Source organism: Panthera onca, chromosome A2 (assembly GCF_046562875.1).
Source record: "Panthera onca isolate mPanOnc1 chromosome A2, mPanOnc1 haplotype 2, whole genome shotgun sequence".
Lineage (NCBI taxonomy): Eukaryota > Metazoa > Chordata > Mammalia > Carnivora > Felidae > Panthera > Panthera onca.
In genome coordinates, this window is record NC_138340.1 from 91,046,118 (window position 1) to 91,071,068 (window position 24,951).

General features: G+C 45.7%; 2 protein-coding genes across 10 annotated transcripts in view; one reads left to right on the forward strand and one right to left on the reverse strand.

Moving 5' to 3' along the window:
- DMTF1 (cyclin D binding myb like transcription factor 1) overlaps window positions 1-4,826 on the forward strand; it is a 50,014-nt gene extending 45,188 nt beyond the window's left edge. For 5 of the 6 annotated variants that reach the window (XM_060632380.3, XM_060632379.3, XM_060632382.3 and 2 more), the window contains one exon: window positions 140-4,826. In XM_060632380.3, the coding sequence (XP_060488363.1) occupies window positions 140-249 (110 nt within the window). In that variant the 3' untranslated portion in view covers window positions 250-4,826. The remainder of the gene's footprint in view (window positions 1-139) is intronic. The other variant, XM_060632381.3, reaches the window with a different exon arrangement.
- On the reverse strand, window positions 1,332-23,728 carry TMEM243 (transmembrane protein 243). 4 transcript variants are annotated; one of them, XM_078442511.1, is made up of 5 exons: window positions 23,496-23,728; window positions 22,568-22,867; window positions 4,351-4,401; window positions 3,292-3,396; window positions 1,332-1,944 (listed from the first exon to the last, which is right to left on the reverse strand). In XM_078442511.1, the coding sequence occupies exons 2-5, from the start codon at window positions 22,643-22,645 to the stop codon at window positions 1,822-1,824; spliced, it is 357 nt and encodes a 118-aa protein (XP_078298637.1). In that variant the 5' UTR covers window positions 22,646-22,867; window positions 23,496-23,728; the 3' UTR covers window positions 1,332-1,821. The 4 variants fall into 4 exon arrangements, with proteins under 4 accessions (XP_078298637.1, XP_078298638.1, XP_078298636.1 ...); XM_078442512.2 differs by lacking the exon at window positions 23,496-23,728 and adding an exon at window positions 23,235-23,396; XM_078442510.2 differs by lacking the exon at window positions 23,496-23,728 and adding an exon at window positions 23,103-23,396.
- Window positions 23,729-24,951: the final 1,223 nt, after the last annotated feature.

Sequence of the window (24,951 nt, forward strand, 5' to 3'; positions counted from 1 at the left end):
AGGCTCCTTAGTTCTGTTGTTTTAGTCTTGATCCAACAGTAGTTCATCATCTTGTTTAACTTTCCACTTTGGTAGAGTACTTACTCTAACTTCTTGATCTGGTTTAGAGTACATACACTTAAAACTTAACTTCTTACAGATCCAATACTCCAACATCATCGAGAAGAATCAAATATCATTGGATCATCTTTGGGCAGTCCTGTTTCAGAAGACTCAAAGGATGTTGAAGATTTGGTCAACTGTCATTAGGTAATTCTTAAGAGACAGGTACCTCAGGCAAAGAAGCCACACTGTTAATTACATCTCCAAAGAAATAGGAGCAACTCCCAAGAGGCTGAATTTACCATTCCTATGGCTTTTAAATAGCTACAGTGCTGAAGCCACATACAGTGTTGCTGCTATGACTTTTTACCTCCTTTAAATGGATCATCTGAGGTCTAGTCTTATGACAGTGTGTAGGTGACTCGAGTATGGAGGACTTAACTGCATAGATCCCTGTGATTAGTGTTAATTGACAGCAGGGAATTTCATTCAGCTACTGAAAAAAAGTTTACAATCACCAAAGCTTAACTACTCTGTTTTAAAAGCAGTGATATTCATCTCTGAAGATCAGACATGGCTCTATCCATTCTCAAGCAGGCCTTTTCATATTTCAGAGAAGTCCTGTCAACATGGCGTGGAGCTTATCAGCGACCCTCAAAAATGTTAAGTATCCTTAGTCTGAAAGTTAACCAGCATACACACACACACACACACAGAGACCTAAGAGACGATTGTGTGGCGGTTGCTTTTGGTTTACCCATTGCTGGCAGTGGGAGCTGATTTAGGCTGGGTACACAGAAAAGCATTAAAAGAATTAAAATTCACTACAGGTTTTTTACTACTTTTAAAGGGAATATGGAAGAGAGTAGCAACACAGCTCACCAGAAGCTAAGTAGACTTTTCACCCCTTCGGAACCCCCCGTTGTTGGTTTACAAAGTTAGCACTTTGAAGTAAAATTAAACTAAATGACAAAGGAAGGAAAGTTGCCTACCCCATACCAGGCGTGTTTCTTACACGTTTTGCTATACAGATTACCCAGGAAATAGTTGAGGAAGGTATTGCAGTCTGCCCTTCACTTTAGTGCATTAGCTGGTGGGGTGCGACTTAACTTCTCCCTCTCAGGCAGTTTAAAAACACAAAATTTGCTTCTGTTAGCAAAGGAAAGAAATCAAGAGTCATTCCTGTATTAGAGAAGGTTAAACCAAAATTAGCCTCTAGGACTTTAATGAACATGACCCCAATAGAAAAGTCACACACACACACACACAAAAAAAAAAAAAAAAGAAAAAAACTTGTATAAATTATTTTATTTATTACTGTAATTAGATCTTCACAATCAAAGTTGTCTTTTCACCGTCTGTGTTTTGTTAATGTGAAATTTAATTGTAGTTATAAGCAAAAGTTGGTTGCCTAGGGAACAATAATTGTATATTCAGTTTAACAGAAATAAAAGAATATTTGTCTTAAAATGCAAGATTGTCACATAGCCTTTCGCCATGCACCTACATTATAAAAAATTTTAATTTCAAAAGTGAAAATTGCTTGTGCTGTTTGAGCTTTAAGGTTTGGAATGTTTCAGTGCAACATCAGCTCCTTAAAGAAAAAAGCAAAGCAATCTAGGATACGTCTCCCCTGCAAGAGGGAATTTTAGATTTACAATTAACATGAAAATCATGTATCAGACTTGCACAGGAGATTCTTCAGCACACCTGACCCAGCTCTTACAGTCCAAGTGTACAGCTTCGCAGAGACCTGATAAGTGTTTCTCCTTGGCAGCCTCACTTCCCCACGTCATGGAAGTACAGGTTTGCACATATACATAACATGATGATCGAAAATAAGATGTAGTAAATTAGATTTCTAAATTTCGGTTCTAAGTCTCCTTGTCGATACCAGTAGATCTAAAAAGAAAAGAAGCATTAAATCAAAGTTTAATTAAGTCACTGGTCCTGGCATTAAAAAATTTTAATTCAACTAATCTTTTTTCCACTGTGACAGATTTCATGCATATAAACTTTTCTCCTTCAATGAGGCCCTCTTTACTTTTAGTCTACATTCCTAAAACTAATGCAGCCAGAATGTAATTTTGTTTCCCTTTTTTCTAGTAGTACCGAGTGTCCACACCCAAGATGATGCTTATTCCTGCTTTCTCACCTTTGGTAATGTTCAAACCGATAGTCATCCAATTATTGACCAGCTATCCAAGAATTTGTACCTTGTAGATCTGTTTTAATTCTATAGGAGTAAAAATACAGCTCTCTTTAGGTACTGGGAAGGAGGGTAACTTTTAAATTCACAGAGCAGAGTCAGATTGCCAATACAAAATAAGAGCTTTTATACCAAACTAGACCCTGTGTGTCATTCCAGGGCGTTAGGCTGGGAGGGTGGGGAGCATCTCTGGTAGCTTTGTTCCAAAGGCTCTGGAAGGGTGTGGGCCAAGTCTCCCTCAGATCATAGGGGTCGAGCAAACGAAGTCAATTAAACACATCACTATGAAGATTTAAGCCCCATGTGAATCAAAACTATTGTTTTTAAGGGTGTCATTTATAGTTTTGGTTCTATCTCTTCTCAAAAGAAATGAAACAACAAGCCAACTAATGAATAAGCACCTGTCCAATATCCAAGTGAGGACCTATCACCATCTTTGTTTCTTTATGTAAAAGAAAAGCATCTTTATGGTAAAATTGTACATTCTTGTGATAAGGATACAACTGTAGCTTAAGATTTCCCAGGAGATTCTTGGGTTAATTACTTTCATTTGGGGAGATATGCACAGAGATTAAAATAGACTAATTTTGTAATTATCAGAAATAAATCCAGAGTGCTATGTATCTCTTCCCTTAAGAGCAGTACTGGCATTTGCCAAAGCCTGTTGGACCCTGTATGTTGTAGCCCTTGAAGGAAGATGAATTAAGTAAGTTAAACCTAAACCTTAAGTTTTGGCCACCCAAGTCTTAACTCTTTTTTTTCCCCCTTCCTCCTGTTGGGGTTTTTTGTTTTTCACTTTCAAAGGAAAAGAGTTTTCCTTTAGATAGGAACTTAACTTTGAGATTTAAGGGAAAAGGAAACTGATTCCAAAGATAAATAAAATCTCTAAAATTAGTAAATACTGAGAATTCTTAACATTCTTGGTGGGGCCAGGACTAGGGGGTAACTAGACACACCCCTTCTTATAGATCTAAGGCTGGGAATCTGTCCTAGGTAGGCACTGCAGCAGTCTGCCCTCAAGGGTTCTCAGTAGTACTCACAAGTATGCAGGCAGTAATACTACTCAAAGAGATGCAGACAGCAAAAAATATATTCAGCGGTTTTGGAGGTAGTTGAGGGAAAACAAAAGCACTGATCAGCGTTACCTGTATGAAGAGAAACTGTGTCAGGCCTTAGGAGTAATTCCAATAGTAGGCTAGACTGGAGTTTAAGCAATGTCCTATTATATAGTATCTACCAACAGGTATGTTAATAGTAAAGTATTTGTAAATCTGTTCCAGTGTCTTACTTCTCTTAGCACTTCCTCTTCCTCTTTCATCAAAGGAGAAAACATCACAGCTCAGAAAACTAGCGAAGCTCCAAAAAACCCTCTTAACAAAAAGATTAGAAAGCATTTAAACCTCATTCCAGGATTAAGGATTACATTGGAAAAAGTTCAACCTTTGTTATGTTATTTTGAATACTTCAACAAAAATGAAAACCAAAACCGTTTTTGCTGAACATTCTGGAGAATACGCAGGTTTCTAATACACTGGAGTTCTATTTCTACCCTAGATAAAACATGATACCCATTCTTTTTATTAAGAAGTCAATGAAACCAACTTCACTAAAATTCGCAGACTTAATAAAAATGTGGCATCTTTAGACCACAGAAAATATAGCTTGTCTTTATTTTACAGTGATAGCACCAAGCTGTACTACACAGGATGCCGAACTGTTACATGACCAAATAATCTTTTTAAACCAAAGGATAATGAATGTGCTTTAGTGATAAATTAAGGTAGTAGAAGGGGGCAGTTGTGGATTATGTACAACGTTCCTAGACAAGGCAAACTCAGTTTGTTATTTGCTGTGTGCTATTTCATATACTCAACTGAAGGCTGAAATCAATTTAGCTCTTCCTGTTACCAACTGCAGTTTTATTCAAGCAGTAATGAAACTGAAAGCATTAATTTAACTATGACTTCAGTACCTCACATGGTCATGTACTGGCCCCTTTTAAGTTTTTTATTTTTTGGGTTTGAGTGGTAACCACAATACTCAAGTTTTCAATAACTTTGGTTCAGAGCCTGCAGAAGACACAAAATAAAGGTACTTACTAGAATCAATAAGGATGTTAAGCTGCCAACAACTAAATTGATGATTCGATCCTGAAATAGAAAATAACTGTTTAGCCCTGTGATGGATCCACTTTCAGAAAGGTACAATGCTAGCCACTGGGGTGACTTAGAATTAAGACACCAAGGTCCTGCCTCTCTCTGAGCTTGACACATACATACAACTGCCAGAAAGGCAAAGTGTACTGAGCCACCAGAGTGGAAAAGGTACTTTAGGAAGACAGGGACAACTAGTTGGAAGAAGTTTCTTGGGGCGCCTGGGAGGCTCAGTTGGGCATCCGACTTCCGCTCAGGTCATGATCTCACAGTTCATGAGGTCGAGACCTATATGAGGCTCTGTACTGACAGCGTGGAGCCAGGAGCCTGCTCTGGATTCTGTGTGTCCCTCTCTCTCTGCTCCTCCCCGGCTCATATTCTGTCTCCCTCTGAAAGATGAGTAAATATTTAAAAGAAAGAAATGGTTCCTTGAAAGGACAGGCCATTTTTACACTACAGTCTTCTGAAAGCTGGGAAGGACTGAATGGGCAAGGGATGCTTATCAATACTCCACGCACGCTGGGAACAGTCTGAACAGAAGCCAAGGGACGGGAGCCACTAGGATGGCCAGCCCAGAGCCGTGGTGAAGAGATCAGAACCAGACTGCAGATGATGTTGAGTGCCGTGAGTTTGGACCTACTTGTGATACTGCTTACATGTCCTTCTCTAATGTCATTTACAAGGAGATGCTTCTGCTAGCAGAGGTCACACCATGCCAGGGCTGGAGGCAATCTCAGAACATCTAGTCCAGTGCTTTTCCAACTTACTTAGTAGCAAAAACCTTCAATACATAACAAAAGTAGAATCATATGGCTGAATTTGCAGCCTGGGGTCCTACCCATTGAGCCTTCTCTTCATTCCTATGCCCACCCAATCAATTCCACCGGATGGTTTGAAATTTTTCTAGGGCACCTGGGTGGCTCAGTTGGTTGAGCATCTGACTTCGGCTCAGGTCATGATCTCATGAGCCCCATCAGGCTCTGTGCTAACAGCTCAGAGCCTAGAGCCTGGAGCCTGCTTCGGATTCTGTGTGTGTGTCTCTGTCTCTCTCTCTCTGCCCCTCCCCAACTTGTGCTGTCTCTCAAAAATAAAAAACCAACATTAAAAAAAAATTTTTTTTAATTTCTCATGTAATTCAATCCTCATTTTATAAGTTAATATAAATTTAGGTCCACTGAGTGTGGTTAAATTATTTGCATAAAGTCATACAGCAAGTAAAAAGCAACTTTTAACATGTTTCCCAAATCAAGATCACTGGCTAAATAAAGTTTCAGCTGTAGGGACTAAAAAGTTCAAATATTTTATACATATATAAAACTAGTGTATATATAATAATATTAGTAATATATAATACATGTATAATATATGGATTTACAGAACAAAGTCCTAAGAGTTTAAGACCTGATTAAGAAACACTATTTTCAGGCAGCGAGAATACCAAGTAGTCTTATTTCTGAGAAGTCAAAACTGAGCAATCAGTGGTGTTAATGAGTGTTCTGGTAACATCTGAGCAAGGACCAGCAGGATATGGACCACGAGCAGCCAGAAAACAAAAGCTCACAGATGGAAGGGCACAGGAACAAGCACAGAGAAGCAACTGAATTCAGAGCCATTTTCAAGTTGTCTGCATTTAAAGATAAGAATCCAAAGTTAAGAGGCAGGCAAAGCTGGGAGGGAAAAGTGAAGGAAAGCCAAGCATTAAACTGGGTGTGTTTGAGCTAATCAAGGACAGACCACTCTGCAGACCAAGGCCACTGCAATTCACACACTGTGGACAAAGGTAACAACTGACCACACCCTCACTTCTCATCCCATAGCTAGAGAAGCCTGCCCAGCAACAACCATCTGTGAGCGAAGAGACCCAGGGGAAAATTACGATCACTAATCACTTCTTTCCACATGCAAGACAAATATGTGTGTGTGTGTGTGTGTGTGTGTGTGTGTGTGTGTGTGTGTGTCTTAACCTAAGATGTAGAGACCGTCTATTAATGGGAGCCCCATTGTCTTTACCTTGGGAAAAAGGTTCAACTTAACTCCTGTCTGTACTGAGAATATCTGCTCTGAGTTCCAAGGATTTGCAAAAGTTTACAAAGGTCTGCTCTGTGAGGTTTTACCTCACAACAACAGCTGTTTTACCAATAGAAGACAGGGAAGAGGTTCCGCTGAGGTAGCCAAGAAGCATCACTTATGTCCAAACAGCAAGATGCCAATTAGGATCCAGAGCAGGAGGAAAAATAATAGTAATAGTGAAGGGATGGTAACTATGCCAAGACCTTGTACCTATCTTCTACAAATCCTGGGGTGAAGTGGCATTAGGACTCTTACAGGTGGCAAAATTGGCTCTGGGAAACAATTTGTCCAAGGTCTCAGATCAGTAAGTGAAGGAGACAGGATTCAACGCCAAGAGAGTGGATTCTGTTGATACTTCTCACTGGAAGAACACCTACAGTTGCTACAGCTGGTCTAGACAAACACAACAAGACACTTGGCACAGAGATTACTTTTCAAGGCTTTAGTAGCTCTCCCAGGTCCCAGTCTCCAAAGAGAAAACACTGTAAGGAAATAATTATAAATAGTCAGCATTTCAAAGGGCAATTTTCAAAATAATATGCACCAAATCAGAAAAAAGTACATGAAAAGAAATAATTTCTCAAAGAAACTCTCTTCCCCAGTTTTATTAATATCCTATTTCCATCTATCAAAACTTCTCCCCTCCCAGATCTTTCTTCAGACCTTGTACTGCTGCTTATTTTCACTCCCCCAGAAAGCCTGACAGGATCAGAATCAGCCTTGATCCTACCTGCAGAGAGGATAGGATACAGAATTGGGACACCCTTGCCAAAGACTCAGCAACAAGTTCAGAGTCTTAGCTTATATGCATATGACATATATATAAATATATGTATGTATACATGAGCACAGAAAATAGAGTATAGTTTTGTGAGGAATTCTGCATGTATAACCTTGTAAGCGATTTATTCATTTAAACATCTCAATTATATCTCATTAAAATGAAAAAAATTCCTATATTCCAGATGCAAACACAGCAAAATAAAATGGTCTTTACCTTCCACAAGTTGATACCATCCAGAGCTCAAGAGGGCACTAAGGCGAAAGGGAGAGAACCTAAGAGAAAGTCAAACCTGAAAGAGGACTAGCAGATGAACAAAAAGCAAAGAAAAGGTGGCCCATGAAGAAGGAGCTTAACCAAGACCCCAGAGAGAACAAAAGCATGGCAAATGGACATGGCCAATAGTTGAGCCAGCTTTGTCAGAGCTGAGAAAAGGGGCTGGAGTCAGCCTGGGCCCAAAGCAGTTAAGTCTTCATCTAACTTTGAAATGGAGAAGGAGAACACGAAGAACATACATCCCAATGGTTTGTACCTGGGATGGCAGAAGGTAACCCCGTAAAGTAAGGAACATACAATCTCTATTTACTAATGAGTAACTAGGTTCAATGGGATTCATCTGTCAAGGTCATAAGGCAGGTAATGGCCAAGTCTATCCAATGCTCTTAGCAAAATGGAATCCTTAAACTAATCTGTGTGGACCCTGAAATTTTAAGAGTTAAAGAGACGAAGGTTCTCCTCTCCATTCTGCCACTGGCTAACTCTGAGTCTACCGTATCAGAGGATTGGGCTACCTGGTATCTGGTCCCTTCCTGCTTTAACAGTTTCTGGTTCTGAATCAACAGCTTCAGACTGCACTTGGGCCAGAGTAGAAGGCCTACTCCCCAGCAATCAAAAAGCAGAGGAGCCCCCAATCTTGCCTGGTCAGTCATTAGCCAGCATCCTGATACAAGACAGAGAACCCCAAACTCATATCAAATGCTCAGGTGTTTAATGATGGCTCTGGGAGGAAACTGGCAGTAACTCCCCAAATAACCAAAAACTGGCATTTGCCCTCAGCAACCTGGAAACATCCTGGTTCTAGACTGTTTGGAATGCTAACATTTCCAGAGCCACTTATTTTTTGTCTACTTCCAAAATGGATTTCAGGACTTGGGCTACTGTAGTAAAATTCTAACCCATTTAAGTAACAATAAAAAGATCAAGGCAGATTTTCTAAAGGGGTTTGGCAAGTGGAAAGATAGATGATGAACATATTATAAATTGAAGCAAAGAAAACGTTTCTGATTTAAGCTCAAATGTTAGCCCTAAGCACTCCTGACAACCAAGTGGGAAGTGCAATAGGGTTTAAAAGGGCTTGCTAATTATTAAGCACACTGGATCATTAGAAGAGACAAACTTCTGGATCTAAGAGTTCGTGGCATGGGACTCTGCAAATACACGGATGCAGAAAACACCGCTACTTAACACATAACCGTCTCACGTTGACCCACAAGATAAACAAAGGGCGTAATGTTCTCAAAAGAGTGAGCTGTAGGGTGGGAGGTGGGATGGCTGACGTGCCACACTCCCCATCTGACCGCTCACCCTTCAGAGCTCAACTCGAACAGCAAGTCCACTGTCCTTCCTTTCTGGCCACCATCCTCGGGCACACCCCACCTCCCCCCTCACCGCCCTTCAGGAAGAGATGTGCTGGTCTTGGCACAAGATCACATTGCCCAGATTTATGCTTCCTGCATCGCAATATGCTCTCTGAGCCATATCCTCCATCAGGACTGGCAGTTAGCTTAGGGCGAGGCATGCGGCCTGTCTTCCGTGCAGCCCGGCACACCTCCTGCGCTCTGAGGTGAGAATCGTCAAGAGAAGCGGCCAAGGGCATTTTGCTTAGAGGGTCTCTCACCACCAGAGGCCACTTTCATCACTCATCGGGGGCCCGGCTCCTCAGAAATCTCAGCTCCCAGGCAGCAGAGCACGTGGCCTCACCATTCCGGGATGGACACGCCGCAGCACGGGGACACCACTGCACCCAAGCGACGGCCTGGTTCCACAGCCCACAACGTCAGGTTTTTGCCAGCCACAAAGGCCCGACAGCCCACTGGTGCCTCCCAGGCTAGGTCCTATTAGTTCCATGGAATTATCTAGGTTTCCCTATGTGAGTACAAGCCCAGTTATGCATTTTCCGCCAGGGCAAGACCAAGCCCCGGTTTCAGAGGCACAGCAGCAGCCCCTGCTGCGGAGTCCGTCCTTTGGCAGTGCTGGTGGTCACTCCCAGGGAGTAGGAGGAAGGAAAACAGGAGGCTCTCTGCAGAAAAGAAAACCCCTGGAGGGACAAAGCCATGGAAACGTGCCCTTCCACTCCCTGGAAGGAGAAAAGAGGGGCCAAGGGCTGGGGAAAGACTGAGAATTCCATTTTTGGTGTCACCTCTAACTTTGTGACTCCTTAATATCCTGCTCCTCAAACACCAGAGATCCCAGCACACCCACTCCCTCCCACTAAATGTTCTCCCATCAGTCCTCATACCCACACTTGCAAGTCCTGTGAGCCATCCCTGTGAGCCCCCAAAACCTGTTCCATGTGAGCAAATGGCTTCGTGGACCTGCAGACTTCTCCCACACCCTGGATTTCCCCTGCTGCCTCGGTCTCTGAACCCGGTCCCCGAGAGAGACTGTGTCACCCTCATACTCATCCCCAGTGCACTGGGCCGGGCTGTAGGGTGCAGGGTGTTCCCTGCTTCACGGGCCAGGTGGAGTTAGCAACTTCAGTTAATATCCTCTGCTACGGGCTGAGTGTCCATGTCCCCCAATTTCTCAGGCTGATACCCTTATGCCCAATGTGACCATATTAAGAGGTTGGGTCTTTGGGACATAATTAGACCATGAGGGTAGAGCCCTCTGGAATGGGATTAGTACCCTGATGGGGGGTTCCAGAGATCTCCCTCGCCCTTTCAGCCATGTGAGGTTGTAGCTTGTGTTTGCACCTCATCTTGGACTTCCGGCCTCGAAAACAAAGAGGAAAAAAAACGTTTGATGTTTATAAAATCCCCGAGTCTGTGGTATTTTGCTGTGGCAGCCTGAACGGACTAAAGCATCCTCTTTAAAATATATGTCCCTGGCAATAACCGGTCGACTTCTTCCCCTCGTCCCAGTTAGTTCACTTATTTCAGCATCTGCTTCGGCCAAATCTATATTCCTGCAACACTCTGCCCTACGTACACCCACTGACTAGACCGTTCCCCATCAGTTATACCAAAGCTCCAACTTGAGGGCCCCCCTATCAATTTCGGACCATGGAGTCAGCAGCTTCTAATGCATGGAAAACTCCCCAGTGGATCTGTTCATCTGCTCTTCATGCTTTGAAAACCCAGTCCTGAGTCCCTCCAAACCCTCGACCGCTTCTATGCTCTGGCACGAAGCCTCGCTGTGAAGCCTTTCGACTGTCCTAACCCTACCTACCAGTTTCCCGTGCGTCTCCCAGGGGCCACGTATTCCTTGTTCACTGTCACACTGTGGGCCACTCACTACACACGGCCACATGGCTGCAATCCAGCCCAATGCTTCACTCTCCAAGCTGGGCACCCTGGCACCAGCCTGCATCACCCCACTGGCAGGAAAACCTTTCTGTAATTCAGACAAAACCAAGCTATGTGGCTTGGGAAGCTGCCACTGTCCAGAGTGGAAATAACCTTCTGACTGTATAAAGGTGCCAGAGAACTGGATAGAAGTGGTCATTTCCCTCTGCTGACCACAGTACCCAGCACATACTGGATGCCCAAATATTAGCTGAAATACACACTACCCGAGTTTACTGCAAATTCGTGTTTTCAGCTGAGCCTTCACTGTATTGCCACTGCCTTGTGAGTGAGCTATCGCTGTCTCTCTCCAGAAAGCGGTTTGCAGATCCGTCTCAACTCAGCTTCCTGATCCCATTCTTGAAGCCTATACATCAGCAGACATCCTTTTAAAAATAAGATGCCGGGGCACCTGGGTGGCTCAGTCGGTTAAGCGTCCGACTTCGGCTCAGGTCATGATCTCACAGTCTGTGAGTTCGAGCCCCGTGTCAGGCTCTGTGCTGACAGCTCAGAGCCTGGAGCCTGCTTCACATTCTGTGTCTCCCTCTCTCTGCCCCTTCCCTGCTCATGCTCTGTCTCTCTCTGTCTCAAAAATAAATAAACATTAAAAAAAATTTTTAAATAAATAAATAAGATGCCAACAACAGGAAGATAACTCCTCCTGTTTCCACCCCTTTCAGCCTGAAGAGGATCAAAAGGTGACCAGCTTCTCTGATCCTGCATCCGTTTCCTGGCTCAAGTAATTATCACCATTTCCGGCTTTATGTTCAATCTCTCCTTCATGGAGTCCATCTCCAGCCCAAAAATCTCAATTCCCTCCAACATCGGAAGAGCCTTCCATCCATACTGCATCCCACTTTGATGTTGGTCATTCATTCTCCATTCATTTTACAGGCAAAGTGTTAGGAAATTAGGAAGAAAATCAAACAGGGTCAATGGAGAGTGACCAGGGTGGAGATGGGGGGCTATTTTCTAAAAAAGGTCAAAGAATCCTGAGGATGTGACACTGAGCAGGGGCCTTTATAAGGGAAAGGAATGACACAGGCAAAGATCTGGCAGAAAGGTATTGCAAACAAGCCACTGCAGCATGTGCAAAGGCCCTGAAGCAGGAGTAAGCTTGGGTACTAGATGAATAAAAGGGGGGGGCGAGGTGCAGAGTGACTGAAGCTTATAATAAGGAAGACAGAGAGAAGAAAAATGATTTGTTTAATGCCTTTCTATCTTCCGTGCGGTACACACATGCTCTGTGAAAAAAGATAACTACCCAACATATATTACACCTCCACAGACGTAGTATGCGCTCAGTTAATAACTGAATACAGGGGCGCCTGGGTGGCGCAGTCGGTTAAGCGTCCGACTTCAGCCAGGTCACGATCTCACGGTCTGTGAGTTCGAGCCCCGCGTCAGGCTCTGGGCTGATGGCTCGGAGCCTGGAGCCTGTTTCAGATTCTGTGTCTCCCTCTCTCTCTGCCTGTCCCCCGTTCATGCTCTGTCTGTCTCTCTCTGTCCCAAAAATAAATAAAAAACGTTGAAAAAAAATTTAAAAAATAACTGAATACAAACATACATACATTCATACTCAACAACCTATAGCCTCCAGAAGAAAATCATTCTTCCTAGTACAGCATTCAAGGCTCTCTGCCCAGCCCAGCTTTTCCTCTGTCACAGTGGTGCTCAGAGTTCCTTTACCATTTCCTGTACTTTCCTGCTCCTACCCCTTTGACACAGCTGGACCTCCTGCTTGGGATTCCCAGTCACCTCCTCCCGTCAAAAATCCTACATTTGCTTCAAGGCCTAAGACTCAAAAGCCCTCCGATCTGGTGCCCCAACTATAATTTTGTCTAGCCCCTAGAACAGGCTTCCAGCACTTTGCTCATTCTTTCAATAAAGGCCTCAACCCCATTTTAAATTCAAAACTTATCCTCCATAACCCACAAGAGCTTCACGTCATTAAAGACAGTGATTATCTTCTTTTATGAGGGAAAGAGCAAACAATCCATTCAGCACGTATGAAATGTCCAAAGGACACCACTTCCTACCATTGTTAACCAGACTGAGTGATTCAGACCCTTGAGCCACATCCTACAATTCTGTTTCAAAAGTCCTTGCATTTCTCAAACGTAAGGGTTCCAATACCATAAATAAGTGGCCAATTCTCGGAAATGATTTTCCTTTTATTTCTTCCAAATCACAGTGCAAAACTTCTTGTCAGGAAAGTTCTGGGAATGGCCCAGTCAGAGGTCTTAAGAGGCAGCCCTATAGGAATAAACATACCGAGAGGACGTAAAACGTGGAAGGTTGGGGCCCAGATGAAGCAGGAAATCTCACACCTTCCAGTGGGTTCATTTGGTTCCCCCAGAGCTACATACTCTTAAGTAGAACACCCCTCACACTTTCATCTGGAGCAAACCTAGGGACAGCATCCAAAGGGTGGAAAGCCAGGGGACACCTTATCTCACTGGCAAAATCTAGGTGATAGTGCACTTGATCATAGGTGCTACCGCTCAGACTTCCCAAAGACACATGGGACTTTGAACGATGCCAGGAGCAGAGGCAGCGTAAGACAGTATTTATGAGAACGCAGACACGCCCATGCTTTTATCACCCTGACACCCACAACTCTCACAAATGCACCACGACCACCACCACTGCGTGTACATCTGAACACCAACGGCCCCCCATCTCCATTTGGACAAAGTACCATGCATAGACATCTTTAAGTGCTTCCCTTATTTCACAGATCGGTATTTTGAAGTACTTTGCATTTGTGAATACTTTTGTATATCCATCCCACCAGATTCTTTCTCATAGACATGCGCACTTGAACTGTATTAATTTTATTAAAGCACCACTTAGGGGCATTCAGCAGCAGTAAAAATAGAGAACGAACCTACTCCACAAGTTTAAGGGGCAAAGGTACCCACAGGAAAGGCCTTATTTTATGTGCCGTGACCTTCAGCACAGGAGGCAGAGTACAACACTATGAGGTGAGGTGCCTGATGGACCAGGCAGATTTATTCTCCTGCCATATGCCAGCCTATGTCCTTAGAGGAGTCACTCAACTTTTAAGCCTAAATTGCCATATTTGTACAGTGGTCAAACATGTACAGTTGCTCTAAGGATTTAGAGATAATATACGTCAAGCCCCTAGAACAGAGTGACATTTACCAGAGCCAGTCAACAGCTGCTAATATGGCATTGGTATTATTTCTACATCTAATGAGGTGTCTTACCAATGACATGTTGGGTCCTCGGAGATGAGTGGGAATGGAGACGGTCCAGACCCTGGCCCCAATTTCTAAGTCAGCCCCAATTTCAAATGCATTCCATCATTCCCACAGGGACACTCAAATTTGTCAACCCACTGGATCCTAAAGCAGTTCAAAAAATATTAGAGGGGCGCCTGCGTGGCTCAGTTGGTTAAGTCTCTGACTCTTGATTTCAGCTCAAGCTGTGATCTCACGGTTCATAAGATGGAGCCCCCTGCACTGGGTTCTACACTGACGGTGCAGAGCCTGCTTGAGATTCTCTCTCCCCATTTGCCCCTCTCTCTCATGCACACACTTTCTCAAAATAAACTTTAAAACGCTGCGTGTGTGTGTGTGTGTATGATCATACATATACATGGCCCATAGACTGACCGTACGAAAAAAAGGACTCATTTCAGTAGACCCAGCCCACCACCACACACCTACAAAACTCACACCTATCGAGAGGACAACTCAGCAGACCAGACAGCCCTCTTAGAGGCCAACCTCGGTTTACAGTTTTTATGCAATACTGTATGAAGTTTCCTACCTGCCCCTTTGCTGAAGCTCAGCAAGGAGAGGATCACATGAGGACTCTAACTGCATGAGAGCCTGAAGCACCATTTCCTGTTGTGGTATCCAGTGTTCCAGGTTTCTGAACACCAGCCCCCTCTTCTACTGTCACCCAGTATGTCCCAAGAATGTAGGTTACCCTTCTGATGTTGCTCGATGTTCACTTAAGGCTTAGCATACGTAACTCCAAGAATCGGGTAAGGCATTACACCCAGTGCCAGAGAGGCTGGAGAAATGAGGCAGCTGGAGGTTAAGGCAGCTGGACCTCAAGGAGGTTACACTCGGGTCAGGAAGGCACAATCTCAACAAATCCCAGACAACACAAGGAGTTAAGTTCCAGGGGGCACCTCTGGCCACCAGGCTCCTTTAAGGGCAGCATGGGTGCAGGCTGGGTCTTAAGAAAGGCTCTAAGGTGGAGACGGAAACGGAACAGGATTCAGATATTTGGAGAAGAGAGGGTGCTGAGCCTCAGGAACAGGTTTCTTTACTCACTTAAACCTTTAAGAGGCTCTCCCTCGTAGTAACTTCAGGGGCTGCATACAGACACGTTCCTTCGCCACCTTGCAACAATTAATAACTCTGTCCTTTCATTCTTTTTCCTGAAGCTAATTACAGAGACCAGGAGTGGGATACCAGTTGAAATGTCTGTCTTGCAGAACCGGTAACAGACACCAGGTTAACATGTAACATACCAGGACCCTCTGGCTGGCACCAAGACTCTGAGCACAGCACATGATAACCTCAAGAAGTTTCGAGGCCCCCTTGAGAAGTTTCAAGGCCCATCCACGTCCTGCCATGACTGCCACATATTCTGCTAATCATGTTCCTAGGCTCAATAGGGCAACTTCCAGTGGGCAACTCAGATTTGGCGATGCTCCCCTGTCTTCTTATTGGGCTGCCCTCCTCTTACTACAACTTTCTCTGCTTGACACCCAGTGACTCAGAGACAGGCTTACTGCACACCACCAATCCGATTTCAGGGTTTGGCAACAATGCTACGGAAAGGTAAACAGCATTTGCCCATAGCACGAGACAGCTAAAAGCAAAGAGGTGGGTGGAGAGGCGCCAGCCTGCCCGGAGTGTCTCTTGGGTTAAGACCCAGAGATTTCAGCCCTCTCTATGCACCAGCATCCTCTGAGAGCCTTCCCAAGTTACCTCTGCCAGAGTCCAACCCCCAGAGATCCCCAGTCCTCTGGTCTGAGGATGAGAAAGAGCAAATTTATTATGGTAGGGAAGAAAAAAGCAATGGCCTGAATCATCCTGAACTGTCTCCAGCACAAGAAACCGCAACTCAAAGTGGTTTGTCAGGCTATCTGAGAGGCAAGGGGACGGCTGATCTGGTCCCTTGGGCTACGACCTCTCCCATGAGGAAGACAGGAGTTGTGCTCTGAGTTTGCCCAGAAGCTGTGTCAAGAGGAAAGAAACTAGAAGCCTGCACCCCTCAGAGGAAAGACTTTAGGGTTCTAGGCAGGGGGAAGGGCGACAGCCAGACACAACTATCTTAATCGTAGCTTTGTCCTTAAATAAGCAGCAACCTTTAAACCCACCCTCCCACAAAAAAAGAACACGAAGGAACACTCTCATTTTACACTATCATTTGCAGAAGCCACATGCCCCAAGTCTGAATTGCTTTAACTGGAGTACCGGTCATAAAAAGACCTTCCCCCCGCCCCCAACAATTTTATATGTATTGTTTACAGGAAAAGAACAGAGGATGCTTTTTGTACACGCAACTCTTGCCTTTGGAACCAAAGATCTGAGCCTCAGGGCCCAGTAACTTGTCCTCTACACAGAGCGCCCCACCCCCACCCCGATCATCAGAGTTCAATGTATGCACCTTGGCCAAAGTCCCTCATTTTCTTCTATAACATCCAACCACCATCACCACCCCCTTAGAAAATCAATCACTTATTTTGGGGATCAGTGACAAATCAACAGAATAGGCTGGTCTAGAAGGCAGTTTATACTATATTCTACCAGTATATTCCCGCTTGCTCCAGCGAGGAGGTGCTGGTTTCCGTTCTCCCCAGAGACAGCCATCCTCTCCCTCCCGGCCTGGGTTCACCCCATCTGCACTGGAACACACGGACTTCAGATGATTGGGAAGGTAGCCAGCAAACCAAACGAAGACCGACTCACAAGCTTGAGGTTAACATAGCGCCCCTCCATTACACAGAAAGACACCCAACTATGTGCTGTCCTAAGGCATACTTTTAAAGGCAGCCCTGGAGGGGCTCCTGGGTGGCTCAGTCTGTTAAGCATCGGACTCTTGACTTCAGCTCAGGTCATGATGTCAGGGTTCATGAGATCAAGCCCCGTAAATCAGTGCTGACAGCATGACAGCCTGGAGCCTGCTTGGGGTTCTCTCTCTACCCCCACCCTGCTCGTGTGTGTGCTCTCCAAATAAATTAACTTAAAAAACAATAATAATAACAATAATAATAATAAAGACTGCCCTGCACAAGAGAGGGGGAATTTCTCCAGGTTTTAGTTCAGGACAGAGAGAGGGAGGGAGGGAGGGAAGGAAGGAAGGAGCAAAGGATGAGGCTTTGTACAGTAATATTTCCCAAAGGGTGTCCTGTAGAAACTGGTCTCATGAACGCTCCCATGGGGGAGGTAAGAACTCCATACATAACACCTCGTGCCAGTCCTAAAAGGCTACGTCACCAACAGTCCAGAAGTACTACTTATCACTCTCTCCAATCAGAGTCCCTGAGAAAATTGCCATGTTAAAGGTTCTGAGAAGTCCCACAGAAAAGAAAAATATTTTGTGATAATGATTATGGAACCACCGTAACTAAGAACTCACCTGCTTCAGAACTGTGCTGTCCAATAACGTAGCACTGGCTCTTTGTGGTTACTGAGCACCCGGAATGTGTCCAGCACAAACTGACAGGGGCTCAAAGTGAAAAATACACGCTGGATTTCGAAGGCTTAGTCCAGAAATGTAAACATGTGTCTGCTTTTTATATTGATTGTACATTCAAACGTACTTAAGTTTATTTATTTGAGAGAGACAAAGAGAGTGAGCAGGGGAGGGGCAGAGATCCCAAGCAGGCTCTGCACTGTCAGCAAGGACCCTGACATGGAGATTGAACTCATAAACCATGAGGTCATGAGCTGAGCTGAAACCAAGAGTCAGAAGCTTAACCAACTGTGCCACCCAGACGCCCCTCAAATGTACTTTTTTTTTTTTTTTTTTTTTTTTTCAACGTTTATTTATTTTTGGGACAGAGAGAGACATAGCATGAACGGGGGAGGGACAGAGAGAGAGGGAGACACAGAATCGGAAACAGGCTCCAGGCTCTGAGCCATCAGCCCAGAGCCTGACGCGGGGCTCGAACTCACGGACCGCGAGATCGTGACCTGGCTGAAGTCGGACGCTTAACCGACTGCGCCACCCAGGCGCCCCTGTACTTTTTTTTTTAACCTTTTTTATGTTTATTTAGAGAGAGAGAGAGAGAGAGAGAGAGCATGTGCGCGTGAGCAAGTGGGGGAGGGGCAGAGAGAGAGAGAGGGAGACACAGAATCGGAAGCAGGCTCCAGGCTCTGAGCTGTCATCACAGAGCCCAACGCGGGGCTTGAACTCACGAACCGCGAGATCATGACCTGAGCCGAAGTCGGATGCTCAACCGACTCAGCCACCAAGGCTCCCCTCAAGTGTATTTTTGATAGGAAATTAAATAAGACGTATTAAAATTAATTTTACCTGTTTATACTTTAGCATGGTTACTACGACATTTAAAATCACATATGCAGCTCACACTTTATTTCTACTGGCTAGTGCTCCTTTAGAAAATGCTAAGCTAGAACATAGGCTTGGAAATCCCAGATATATCCATCCAGGTAACTGTGCCACAGCTATTTTTCACTCTAGAGAATATACCTAACTATATCCCAGAACTTGGGAATGGATAAAAATAGATGAAAACAACATTCTGACCAGGATTCTAAAGCTACCCCACCCAGCAATATGTAATTCCAAAGGAATGACAGTTTTCCAAAAAGATAAACATCGTTCCTTTCTTTCTTTGTCTATTATCCCTTCAATATTTGGGTAATGACAGAACTGCTTCACTTCGCCTTTCCCTCTATGGCTCTATGTGAGAGGGTATTCCTAAGCATCATGCTGAATTCTGAGTACGGGATCCCTGTACATGATGCACATACTTCATTTACCAAACTCTAAGTTTGAATAAGTTTGGACTTTGGTAAATGAAGTATGTGCATCCCGTACAGGTGAAAACAAAAGTTCCTTCAGAGACTGCCCAAGAGAGCTGCTCGAGTCCCACTGGGTTACGTATCAGTTGTTCTACAGTAGATTCTAGTATCTTTCACTTACTCTGTGACTCACCTGTTTCCTGTGAATGGAAAACTGGTATGTGAATGTCTATAGTGCTTTTCAAAGTATGTAGCACAGGGGCTCCTGGGAGGCTCAGTCAGATCAGCGTCTGACTCTTGATACGGGCTCAGGTCATAATCTCATGGTTCAGGAGTTTGAGCCCCACATCGGGCTCTGCACTGACAGCGTGGAGCCTGCTTGGGATTCTCTCTCTCCCTCTCTGCCCCTCCCCTACTTGTATGCGTGTGCTGTCAAAATAAACATTAAAAAAGAATTTTTAATAAAAAACAAAGTACGTAGCACAGACTGCATAATTTACCACTTACTATCCTATTCAACTCAAGAAAGCAAGTTGTTAAAACATTACCAGGCAAGAACTAGTAGCGTGACTGAACAAGCAGCCTGCTTTGTGTTTGGTTTCCTTAATTCCAAAAGTAACAATGCCCACCTCACAAAGGAATTGGGTGACCAAGCAAAGGAAAGTGGAACGCCTAGCAGGGTGCCTGTGGCACTGAGGACACACGACTTCCCTTAAGACGTTGCTCTGCTCTGTGGGCTTTCAGTCACCTTTGCCTTAAAGCTAGAGACTGGACCTAAAGCTCTCCGGTCCTTTCTCGATTTAAAATTGAGAGGCCATATGTGGTCAGTTGCTGTAGAGCAAACATGGTTACTGGAAGCTCAGAGGCTCTATCAGATTATGACAGGACGTAGGCTTTCCCCTTTCTGGATTTTCTCCTCAGGAGTTGTAATGTATTAAGTTTCACTGTTAAGTGACTTTTGTGTCCAGTTTCCTAGCATCTGAAAGAGAGCAAGCAGGGAAAACCTACACGTAGGGGCCAATGAAGGTTTTTCTCTGGGTCTGCAGGAACCCAGCCTGCTCTGGCACTGACTGTCCTCCTTGGGAATGGCTCCACTGCAACATTCCTACCCAGTTCCTGTGCCTTGCCCATCTCAGATCCTCCAATAAAATCATTTGCTGTCCTTAAAGACACAAATCTCCATCTCTTCACACCTGACATCTCAACTTGTAAGACATACGATGCACAGATATACTCTTACCCTCAACCACACCCAGGCACCAGCAGAGCTCAGCTGTCAACCAAGCAAAGTTTGACGTAAGCTTCAGATGGCGAAGCAATTTCCCTGAGTGCGTGTACTGCACCTCAATAGCTAATGCTTTCAATAGCCGCTTTGGGGGCACCTGGGTGGCTCAGTCGGTTAAGCATCCAACTTGAGCTCAGGTCATGATCTCATGGTCCCTGAGTATGAGCCCTGCATTCGGGCTCTGTGCTGACAGCTCAGAGCCTGGAGCCTGCGTCCGATTCTGTGTCTTCCTCTCTCCGCCCCTCCCCTGCTCGCACGTGCGCTCTCTCTCAAAAATACACATTAAAATAAATAAAAATAGATGCCACTTTGGCTTCTAACTGTAAGTTAAGACCTTGGATATGGTTTAATTGTTATCCTTAAAAGAAATAACACTTTTGTGCTGACTGGGAAAAAAAAAAAAAAAAAAGTCACGAGGTTTCCTCCCATCCTCAGACCACTGGTCTGTTTCTCAGTTCTGTGTAACTTCTCTATGTCCAATTATTCTGTCAGCCTCATGGAGGGGGCTAAAGGGAGCAATTCTGTTATCTGGAATTATATCTTATCTAAAAAAACTTTTTTTAATGTTTATCTATTTTTGAGAGAGAGAGAAAATCTGAAACAGGCTGCAGGCGCTGAGCTGTCAGCACAGAGCCTGATGCAGGGCTCGAACTCTCAACGGGGAGATCGTTACCTGAGCAGAAGCCAGACGCTTAACCGACTGAGCCACCCAGGTGCCCCAATTATCTTATTCTTAATGTTGTCTCTGAGTAGCCAAATCTTCTGTCATAAATGCCCAAAGCTGCCTTGCCAGGCCCATATACTCTTGGACTAAATAATTATGAAGCCAACAGGTAAACATTTTGAAAGGTTCTTGGATGGTTTCAACTTGATCACAGGCAATAGGAAACTTACAGTCATTAACTATCTAGGCCCAAGCAAGTCAGAAAACATCAATATTTCTCAGTGCCTCTATAAATCAAGTCCATTACCAAATCATCCACCTCAGTATTCATGGGCTGTGGGGCTTAAAAAGGGGATCAGAAGTCTACATCACCCAGAACCCCAATCTGTGCACCAAGGCACATGAGGCTGACAGTGAACCTCTTAGCTCTTGGAACAGCTGGACAGTCAGGTGCCCTGGGTCCAACAAGCAGCAAGCTGCTGCCTCCACTCTCCAGGCCTCAAATCCTCTTCTTGTTAAACCCCAATTTAGGGACATTTATATCTGAAAGCCCAAGGCTATCAGAAAATCTGAATGGAGAAGCCATCCAAGATCTTGCCAAAGCTTCCCAAACAAAAGTGACCAGTTTCTCCTGTGTACCCCAACATACCCCCTCTATGCCCCGCCATAGCACAGATTCAACGCATCACATTAGTCTACATATTTCCCTCACCTATGTTCCTTGGATTCCCCAGGGCCTGTCACATAATGGTCAATAACTGTAGCAGAAACAGGTACGTCTAATAAACTACAACCATGCTTCTCAAACCACAAGCAATGTGGGCAGGGATTATGCAAAGCCCCCAAATAAACAAGGTGCATCTTCCTAGAGATCAAGCTTAAAGCATTTTCTTGTTAAGATACTTTAAGAAAGGACATCCACAAAGAATTTAAAAAATAAAGTAGTTGTCCTGTGGCAGGCTGGCAGCCCAAATTCAGGACTACGCCCCACACTCCCGGGTGTACAAGTTTCCAATCCTTGGTGTTAGAGGTCCCCCGCCAAAGCTGAGAAACCCAAGAAGCTCTGGACTCCACATGTGCCCTCCTTTCTGAGAGGCCTGAAAGTCCTTTTCAGGGGTGAAAGGTTACCAAGATCACTTTCTAGCTGGAAAAAAAAAACAAAAACAAAAAAACACAGGCTAATCTTGCCAAAACAACTCAAAGTTACAGCTGAAGACAGGAAAAGAGCTCTGTCTTCAATTACTGGCCCTGAGCATCACATGATAAAGCTTGTAAGAAGGCATTATCCTTGTCAGAAGGCTAAAACAAGATACTATAGCTTGTTTAGGTCCAGAGACCCTTTGATCCCTTCCAGGAATGGAATGCCATCAAACAAAAACTGATTCCAAGCCTCTTTTTCTTTGCTTGGCTGCCTCAGTATAAACCCTTAATGGCTCTAGATAAATACTAATCAGAAGCACCTCTGCAGGGTTCTTTCTTACCAAAGCTTTGGTCTCACACCTGAAGCCTCTCAGAGATTAGCACTCGATCCCCACGGAGAGAGGCTTCCGCACTCCCCTGAAGGGCCCCTATCAGCCCAGAACTTCCTGAACTTTTCTCCACCCACCCCCCATCCCTGCTTTCAGAGCTCCGGGCCAACCCTACCCCCAAAAAAGAGCCAAGTGGCAGGACAAACATCTTAAGAGGGAAGCAGGATAAAAGAAACAGCTCTTTCTACCCACAAGTGCTTCCCGGGGCCGCAACCAGGACCCTGGGCGGGAGCGCAGACACACAGACACACAAACCCACTACCCTGGAATCCGGGTCCGCACTCACCTTGGCCGACGTCTCTCCGAACAGAGGTCTGTTGTCCAGGCCACTGGTGCCGTACGTCCTGGTAGTAAAGTCCTCCATTTTAGGGTTTCTTCGCTCTCCCCGGGCCACTCAAAACTGAGCCAGCATTACCTCCCGAAGTGGCAGGTCCACGACTCCCCACGCCGCCTATTCACCGATCGCCCATGGCCGAAAGCCCCGGAGGGTTGGGGACGTCCCGCGGCGGCAGCGGGTGGGCGCTCAGGCCCGGGGGACGAGGCCGCTCCGCCCTAGGCCCGCTCCCCTCCTCATAGCGAGCGGCCGCTGCAGGAAGTGAAAGGAAACAAACAGCGCGTGGCCGAGTCTCCTCGGGACGCCCCGCCCGGGCAGCTCCCACTTCCCCAAATCTCGGCGCTCAACCCCTCCGGACGCTGCGGCTTGCAAAGCAAATCGGCGGCCCCGCGCTCCCGGGGCTACCCACGATCCCCACCCCTCACCACCCCATTACTTTACGCGATAGTTTCCCAACCTTTCTAAGTATTCTGGTGAGCACCAATACCTCCACGCTCGAGGAGGCGGTGGTCCTGAGAATTCATTACAAGCCCTTCTCCAAACCCCCGGCACCTCTCCACCCCTCCAATTCTCGAGCGGCGGAAGAAGTGAAGTTGCCCGAGCCGAGCGCCCCTCGGACCTCTCCCGCACCGGTGCACCTTCAGGTCGCGGCCGCAGCCGCGCAGGGCAACTCGGTTCCCCTCTCAAGTGTTGCAACTACCAGCGCAGCGTCGCGCTTTCAGCAGCTCCCGTTCCTCTCTCAGCAGGAGAGTCGGCCCGGACCGCGCCAGCGGAAGAGAAAATCCCGCCTCGGCCCCGCACAGATTGGCCACCCTCCCGGGAAACGCGCCGCGCCCGCCCCGCGCCCGCCCCGCGCCCGCCCCGCGCCCGCAGGCCAAACCTCTGCGTCCCCTGCCGCCCTCGCGCTGGGGAGTCCTGGCCTCGCCGGGGTCTGCTGGTCTCAGGTTCACACCCCCGCCGGGTTTCGGGGCCGAGGCTCTGCAGCGCCGGCGAGTCGCGCGTTGGAGAAAGAAGCCCTCCGGGCTGGCGAAGAGCGAGCTCGCGGGCCGAGCACTGCGCTGCAGATACCTCTTCTCAGCTTCCCCGGCCGGGACCCGCGGCCTCTGTCGCAAACCGACTCGGCCCGCCCAGGCTACGTCACGGCCGAGGCCGCCAATCCCGCGGGCGGTGGCGCCGCATTGGCTGCAGAGCTTTATTTCTAGAGGTGCCAGTTTATTCCCGGAGGTGCGGCCAGTCTCCCTGGTTGCGTGTTTCTTAGCCCGTTAGTAATTAGCGTTTGCGCGATCCACGTGGGCAAAAAACATTTCTGAAGGTAGCTTTGCATTTGGCTGAAAAGATCTTAAAAACAACCAGCCTAGTCTTTGCACGACTAGGACGCAACGGGGGTCACTGATAAATTTGGTTTAGGGTTGTTTGTGTATTTCTCTTTTTTGTTCTGTGATAGGGATCCTGTGGCGTTTAAAGAACAGTTGGGACGTGATACTTGTAAGGAAGATACTTCCTTGACTTGCCCACTCATCCTGCTAGTGATTGTGCTGACTAAGCGTGTTAGCAGCCACGGAAAACGCTTCATGTGTCAACCTTTTTCCCGGGTGCTACAGCATAGTCAACTGGATGTGGACGACATAGTGTCACTGCATTTGGAGTCATATACAGTACAAGTGTTGGGAAACAAACGCAATCACGCTAGCTTCGCTGGACACTGCAGCTCCTAGATTAGAGAGAGCTCTGACAATTCTGTGTGCAGGGAGAACCCATGTTGGAATGCTGTAGCCATATAATATTTAGAGTCCAAGCAAAGATTCCAGGTGGTCTTTCAACGTTTAGGTCGAGGGATTAGGACAAGGGATGGACTAAGAACCACCATCAATTCGAAAATTTGCGACGCTGAGCAGAGTATGGTGTGGTGCACATCTGATCTACCGGTTATAGATTTCATAAAAGATATTTTTGTTAAGGACTTCTTAAGAGCAGTACTACACAATCCTTCACTCATTTCTGTTATAAGGCTAATTGGCTTAACAAATAGCTTTATTCACTCACATTCAGCCACATCCATTCAACAAATACCTTTGAGAACTGCTCTGTACCAGCCAACCACCAGACAGGGCAATACAGTGATCAAGAGTCTGGGGAAAGACGATGGCTAAGAGGACGAGCTTTGACCTAGATCATCTCTGCTCTCAAACCCTAATTACCACCACCCACAAAATATGTGCTCCTGGGCAAGTCATGTAATCTCTCTTGAGCTCCTTTTTATATAAAAAGTGAAAATGATGTTAATAAATGGAACTAGAATATCTAACTTCAACTAGTTTTTATCAAGAAAAATGCGT

What these genes read in the sequence shown, in the direction of transcription:
- TMEM243 (XM_078442511.1), bottom strand. Translation starts at nt 22,645, where the DNA reads ATGGAGGACTTTACTACCAGGACGTACGGCACCAGTGGCCTGGACAAC. An exon ending in TCGGAGAGACGTCGGCCAAG is followed by an intron (nt 4,402 to 22,567) that starts GTGAGTGCGGAC and finishes TTTCTATTTCAG; the next exon opens with GATCGAATCATCAATTTAGT. An exon ending in GTATTACTGCCTGCATACTT is followed by an intron (nt 1,945 to 3,291) that starts GTGAGTACTACT and finishes TTTTCTTTTTAG; the next exon opens with ATCTACTGGTATCGACAAGG.